This window comes from Octodon degus, unplaced genomic scaffold (assembly GCF_000260255.1).
Source record: "Octodon degus isolate 3935 unplaced genomic scaffold, OctDeg1.0 scaffold00062, whole genome shotgun sequence".
NCBI lineage: Eukaryota > Metazoa > Chordata > Mammalia > Rodentia > Octodontidae > Octodon > Octodon degus.
In genome coordinates this window covers 12912505-12919840 of record NW_004524638.1, presented here as the reverse complement: position 1 = coordinate 12919840, position 7336 = coordinate 12912505, and the positions used below count along the sequence as shown (strand labels likewise).

The 7336-nt window shown below is 42.4% G+C and overlaps 1 protein-coding gene across 2 annotated transcripts in view; it reads left to right on the top strand.

The window, feature by feature from the left end:
• The first annotated feature begins 219 nt into the window (after positions 1-219).
• The window catches only part of Fam168b (family with sequence similarity 168 member B), a 48985-nt gene continuing 41868 nt past the window's right edge, over positions 220-7336 (top strand). For both annotated transcript variants that reach the window (XM_023718753.1, XM_004634448.2), the window contains exon 1: positions 220-300. In XM_023718753.1, the coding sequence (XP_023574521.1) occupies positions 231-300 (70 nt within the window). In that variant the 5' untranslated portion in view covers positions 220-230. The remainder of the gene's footprint in view (positions 301-7336) is intronic.

The window sequence follows — 7336 nt, the reverse complement described above, 5'->3', positions numbered from 1 at the left end:
GCGGTGGGCTGGCTCCGAATGCCTTCAAGGCATGACTGGCTGGCTTGAGTTGTGGGGATTGAACCACAGCAACCTGAGCCTGACTGCTTTGTTGAAGCAGCCACTTAAAGAACTGAGCTAAGGGGCAGGCCCCTTCTTACTTTTTTTGGGACTGATGCTGGACAAAAATCAGAACAGTAGTGCTTGGCTGAATTACTTTTTTTGTTTGTTTGTTTTTAGTTCTTGAAATCATGAATCCTGTCTATAGCCCTGGATCTTCTGGGGTTCCCTATGCAAATGCCAAAGGAATTGGTTATCCAGGTAAGCAAGTACAATTTTGTTCTGATTATTGAACATTGAACACTTGGTCTGTTTTCATGTCAGTAACAATTTTAGCAGACAGACTCAGCTCATAGCAGTTTATACAAGGTGAAGTGGAAGAGAAACATCAAGAACAGATTGAGTTTGGTCAAAACTGTTTGGTGGCCTCAGCAGTGGGAGTAGGATCTACTTGTTGGTCTCTGCCCTCCTTCCTCAATGTTGGTCACAGGTGCTACTCCTCTCCATTGTGGTCTTAAGTGCATATGAGTAGTGTCTTGCTAGGAGCTCCTTTATCTTTGCCTTGTAGTGGGGTGTGTTTTTTCCTATTGAGACCAGTCTTGGGGTTTGTCCTGACCGAATTCAGTTCCTACTCTGGGCTACATAGGGGAGCCTGCTGACTTAAGCCTGAACCATATTTCTTGACCTTAGAGGAGTTACCTAGGCAAACATGGGTGGGGGAGAAGGGAGTGGGGGTAGGGTTGCAGGTGTGAAGCAAAACCTGGGGAGCTGTTTGGTCATATACAGCCTCAGTGGTTGTCTTGTTATTGTAGGTTTTAATAATATGGTAGAAGAGATAACTGAAAACCATGTTGCTACAAAATTAGGAAAATAGAAGAAAACATTTTACAGAGGTGCAACTAATCTTGTAAGAGGGAAAAAAATATGAAAGTACCCTAGCACTGTGTCTATCCTGAAAAGATTTACTGTTTTTTTATTTTGAAAACCCACTTGGGGACAGAATATAAGGCTTAGGACAATGATGGGTAACCTGTGTCATACATGTTACTGTGTTTTTCTTTTCTTTCTTTCTTTTTTTCTTTCTTTCTTTTTTTTTTCTTTTTTTCTTTCTCTCTTTATGGTGGAACTGATGATTGAACTCAGGCCCATGCACTTGCCAGGCAAGCACTTATTCTACTGAGCCATCTCCCCTGCCCATTTTTTTCCTGAGTTAAAACCACAGTATTTAGGGTTCACTGTAATTTAGGCTTTTGGCACTTTATAATAAGTTAGTGGCTTTTAGGTTTGCATTTTAGCGCCTGGTCTCTAAAAGTTTCGCAAGTATCAGACCAGGACAATGGGAGTAGGAGTGGGCCCTTTCCTGGATTTCTAGAGTGATCCTTAATGTGAAGACAGGAGTTTATGTGTGAGCCTTCTGAGAAAGTAGGCAGTTATTTTCTAAGCATTTATATCCCTCAAGGATGTTTGGGGTTCATATTTGTATTACTTCCTTCCTTGGAGAATACAACAGTTGAGAAACATAAAAAATAATCATTGTATTTCTTTGTCCCTGAAGCACCTGACAGTCACAACAGTGGAATTGTTATGGAGTCCTTGTCTTTATCCAGGTTGTGTGGGCTTTCCATAGAAATTCTGCCTGTGCACCTGCAAGTTATTACAAAACATAGGCGCTGTTTGTCATGTGAAAACCTCCAGTCATAGCAGACTGCAGGAATGGAACCAGCAGGTGGAAGCTATGCTTCATAGACAAATTTATAATAATTTAGAGTACAAGAGAAAGAGTAAAAGCTTTAATTTTTTTTTTTAAAAAAGCATTTGGACAAAACTCAGGTTAATGTGAGGATAGGATACTGCTAAAGAGAGAAACCAAAATGTAGTCTGTTGCTGGTGCAACTGGCAATTCAAAGCAGAGAGATTTATTTCCGCTCAAGGTTTTAGAGTTTTTAGTTAGTGATCAGCTGGCTCAAAGACAGAATCATGGCAGGAGGGCCTGGCAGAGCAGAGCATCTTAGTCCAAGACAGTGGAGAGGATGAGCCCAAAGGAAGAGCTCCAGAGCCCTCCAAGCCTGCCACTACTGCTACACCTCTGTCTGGGCCCCACCTTCTGTTAGCACAGTCAGCAGTGACTGTCACTGTATTCATTCACTGAGAAACAGAGCACTTTCATGTTCCAGTCACCTCTTTAGGTCTCTTAATCCAATGTTAAGATTAACTGGTTCAGCCTGGGAGACTGAGGCAGGAGGATCTCCCCAGCCCGCCCTCTTTTATTTTAAGACAAGGTCTTCCTGAATCACTGAGTTATTCTTGCTGGATTTGAGTTTAGGGTCTTCTTACCCCCGCCTTTCCAGGTGCTGGAATCCTAAGTGTCTGCCACTGTACTCAGATTAAAAGAAAATTTCTGTAACTTTAAAATGATTTTACATTTTATAGATTTGTATATATTTTTTTCGTGTTTTTCTTTATACTTAACTGGTTTGTTTGTTTGTTTGTTTTTTAAAGTAAGAATCCATTGCTTTATTTAAATTTATTTATTTTGTGTGTGTGGCCAGCTCAGCCCACCAGGGGGCGGAGCTGGCTGGATGTGGTGCTGGGGGATTGAACCGCGGTCCCTGTGCTTTGCTAAGCTTGTTCTATGTAGGTGCTTTAGACCACTGAGCCATCTCACCAGCCACTGGTTTGTTTTTTGGTTTTAATATTTTGAGCATCCCTGACTTTTATTAAAAGTGTATCAGTAAGGTCTCAGGCAGTAAACGTTACAGGTCATTTAGACCAGAGGGTCAGAACGTGGATTTATGTGACCTCAGAGTTCTGAGGCCAACAGAATCCCACCCTGAAAGCTGACAGGATATTTTATTTTATTTTTGCGGAACCGGGGATTGAACTCTCAGATCCTTGTGTTTGCCAGTCAAGCGCTTATCCTACTGAGCCATCTCCCCGGCCCCTAACAGGATATTTTATGAAGAGAGTGCTTTCTCATTACTTTATGCTTTGACAAGTAGGTGGACCAACTGTTACCTTCCTTTTTATTTACATTTAACATCTTCACAACAGGGTTGTACTTCATACATCTCAGACTACTCTTATCAGAAGGCCTTTTATTAGTTTTACCAGTAAACAGACCAAGAAACGTGATTACATCTGTTCGTTTGTACCACCAAGTGGTACAAGGTGCACAATGGACAGTCACATGTTTCTTTTATTTTTTTATTTATTTTGTGTGTGTGTGTGGCCAGCTCAGCCCACCAGGAGGCGGGGCTGGCTGGCATGTGGTGCTGGGGGATTGAACTGTGGTCCCTTTGCTTTGCTAAGCTTGTTCTAAGTAGGTGCTTTAGACCACTGAGCCATTTCACCAGCCCCACATGTTTCTTTTAGTCCACCTAGGGTTTTTCATTGGTTTTCACACACATATTATTAGAAATTGTGGAGGTCTATCTTGTGACTTTCTCTGGTAGTTCTTCTTTCTTCTCCTCCTATTCTTCCTTTTCTTTCTCCTCCTCCTCCTCCCTCCTCCTCCTCTTTCTCCTTTTCTCCCTCTTCACCTCCAAGGATTTCTGTATCCCTGGTAGAAACTGTTGGAGTAGTTGGAGCAGAGATAGTGAGGTGAACTCTCTTCTGGTGAAGGATGGAGCAGAGGGGAGGGGAGAGCTGAGGCACAGACTGACCAGAGGCTCCACAGCTCAGAGGACTCAACCCCACACCGGAGACTGGGGATATGGTAGTATCCTGTTTCTGGTAGGTCAGTAGATTGTTGTTCATGTGCTTTGTTTGACTTTTAGCGCATCAAACTTTTTTTTTTTTTAAAGAAAGTTGAAGTAGGAATGGGCAGCCACATAACAGTTTTCTAGGGACCCTTAGGTGCTAGCAGATAAGCAGAGAGTAAACAAGAGCTGAGAGTTTATTCAGAGTTTATTCAGTTTCTCATCAGGGACAGATGAGAAAATTTTGATGAGTGGGAATTGTAGAGGCCAATAGGATATAATTTAAGATAGTGGTAGTTAGTCTTTTAATAAGTAAACCATTTCTTAGAGCATTCTAACTTGCACCCTAGTATCTAAGTTACATCTTGGCAGCCCCTATAGGTGATTTGAGGGCAACTCCACAGCCTGTGTGGGCCTCAAAGGCTGGTCTGGTGGAGGGAGGAGGGAGACAGTGACTCTCACTCAGCCCGCACAAAACACTGATGGAAACCAGTGCTCTGGGTTTCCAGTGGCAGTTTTAGGCCTGTTTCAAGTGGAATCTACTCCAGCTGCAAGATTAGTTGATAAAACATTTGGTCACACGCACTCTTTTTTTTGTCTTTTTGAGACAGGGCCGTGCTCTACAGCTCAGGCTGGCCTTGTGCTCACTTCATAGCCCAGGCTGGTTTCAAACTCACAGTGATCCTTCTGGCTCAGCCTCCAAAATGCTGTAATTACAGGCATGCACCACTGTGCCCAGCTCACACTTTTTATTAGAAAGGGCAGTGGAAAAGTGAGAATCCAGGTGGGAAACCCACAGTGGCTCTTGCTGAGCTACAAGAGGATCAGTTTCAAGAAACAAAGAAAGCAAGTTGGAAGCAGCAGATTCATCTGTGAGAACTGAGCACTTGTAGCATTCCTGTGGGCCATGGGTGATGATCGCTGTTCGTTCAGAAACCTGAAAGACAGCTGGGAGAGACAGGGAGAAGGAGCAGGGCATCCCAGCTGTGAAGGGGCTGTGTGCTCCAGGGATTTGAGAACCTTCAAATACAACCTACCCATGAACTGGTGTGTAACTAGCTAGAGTGATGAGCTCTGGTAGGAGAGCCTTGCATTCAAGCCCCAGCACTGTAGAAAATAGAAAAGCCATCCACAAAGATTTCCCTTGCCCTGTTTCTTGTTTTCAGCTGATTCTCAACGTTTCCTTACTTTGGTTACCGGGGGTCATGGTACACTTAAATGTCCTGGTCCATGTACCCTAGGAAACACTTTCTTTGGACTTCCCTAGCACAGTTTCTTTTGAAAACCAGTTTCCTTTCAGTCTATTTCTAAGTTCCTGAAGATGGAGATAGAGACATACACCCTTTCTCAAGTAGTTGTGACACTAATCAAGCTAGCAAGCCTGAGTTAGCTCTGTCTTCAGTACAAAGAAAACTTTCTTATGTTCCTGGTGTCACACCGGGATCATCTGCGTGGTGATGCAGGGGCAGGCAGAAGGGTAGGACTCTCACAGGCCCCTGGTTCTGAGTGGGGTTCCCTCTGCTGAACACCCTGGGGGCAGGATTCTGACTAGACCACTTCAGTGTGTTCAATGTTTCTGTTATGTTCATAGTAAGGATTGTTAGTAGCTATGGTTTGTATTAATAAAGACCACTTTGCTTTTGTTTGGATCCTGTTGGGTTTTCCTATTTTTGTGTGTCTACAGGGCCAGTTAGAGCCACTTCAGAAAGAATCCAAAGCTTAATAACATTGAAAGGCTGGGATTAACTGGTGGCCCTAAGTTGGGGAAGTTGAGTTAGAATTTAAGAATATGAAGAAGCCTGAAATGAATTTTAGAAACAATTTTATTTTATTTTGTACTGGGAATCAAACTCATGGTCTCATGCTTGCCAGACAGGTGCTGTGCCTCTTAGCTATATCCCCAGTGCAATTTAGAAGTTTGAAATGCAGTAGTGCTTAAGAATAAAAAATCAGGGGCTGGTGAGATGGCTCAGTGGTCTAAAGTACCTGCTTAGAACCAGCTAAGATAAGCAAAGCACAGGGACCGCGGTTCAGTCCCCCAGCACCACATGCCAGCCAGCCCCCCCTCCCCCCCACCGTGGGCTGAGCTGGCCACACACACTAAATAAATAAATAAATAAATAAATAAATAAATAAAATAAAATAATAGTCATTGTTGTTTGTTACTTCTGGTATTAAGCACGGTCTTACCTTTTTCTCTGTAGAAGCGTAAGTGCTGGGTGATATTAAGGATTGCTTCAGGACATAGCGTTCATAAACAACATTAGAAGTGTCACCAAAGGAATTTTTCACAGTGAACTTTCAACTGGAAGAGATTGAAAACATTTCAAATATTTTCCAACTTTGCTGTCAAGTACATTGTTGTTTTACTGATGATTTCATTATATGGCATTAAAAAAATGTTTTGGGCCCAGTCAGAATTCTTAGGCTACATACCCGTCTGGAAAACCCAAAATCTGAGATAGCTTGAATAGCCAAATGTGCTTTGATAGACAAAGCCTATCAGTGGAACTGCAAAAAAAATATGCAGTTTCTCATTTCTGCAGTCCAGTGAATTATTTTAAAATTTTACCATTGTTATCACGCTTGGTCTTATCATCTGACCTCTTCTTAAATGAACTACTAAATGTCACTTTAAACAAATTAAGATATATCCTTCATTTAATTCTAAGTACTGACTTTATAACAGCTAACAGCATCAAGTAAGATTTATTTTTTGTTCTGCAAACTACTGGTGAGAATGGGGAAAAAAAAAATCCAACACAGCTCCAACAGGGCTATAAAGTTCACCTGTATAATTCATTAGAATTTGAAACCACATTCAAAGTTAAATTCCTTTTGAACAGGCATTATGTCATTGTTTTGTGGTTCTGTGAAGTCTCAGAAAAATAGACATTCATTTGTCTCATGGGCTCTCTAGTGTGGCAAGCCAGGGTCACCTCAGTTAAGTGAGATGGCTCAATTTGCCTTGAGAGCTTTTCAGGCCAGGGCCCCACAGGTGGCGTGATGTTTTCTTTATTTACTAGGTTGTAGCCACAACTTCTAGGGATTTTTTTTCCCTCACCAGTATTTGGAAAAGGATGGCAAATTCTGCTTTTGAGTTTTGGACTGGCTTGGTCTCCATGAGTATCTTTTCTGCACCTATGACTCTGACCCACAAATACAGTCATGGAAACTCAACTGTTGAGCCAGCCACCCTCCAAGTGGCAGCTCCTAGGCTCACAACAAATGATCTTCCCCCTCACTCTAGACATCCACCTGCTCTTCATCCCCATTCTCGCCCTTGTCCTCCTCTTCCTCCTCTTCCTTATTCTTCTTCTGTTTCTGAGGATAGAACGCAAGGCCCAGTGCTCTACCGTGGATCCACACTCACAACCCACAAATCACTTCTAACCAAGGAACATCACTCCACATTGCCATAATGTGCAAATTGTAACCCAGTATTTACCTGACATTGGGCTTATACCTTATTTTCAATTTCTGTTTCAGTCTCCCAAATGCGAGGACCCACCGCCATACCCAGCCTTCTCTTTCTTTCTTTCTTTCTTTCTTTCTTTCTTTCTTTCTTTCTTTCTTTCTTTCTTTCTTTCTTTCTTTCT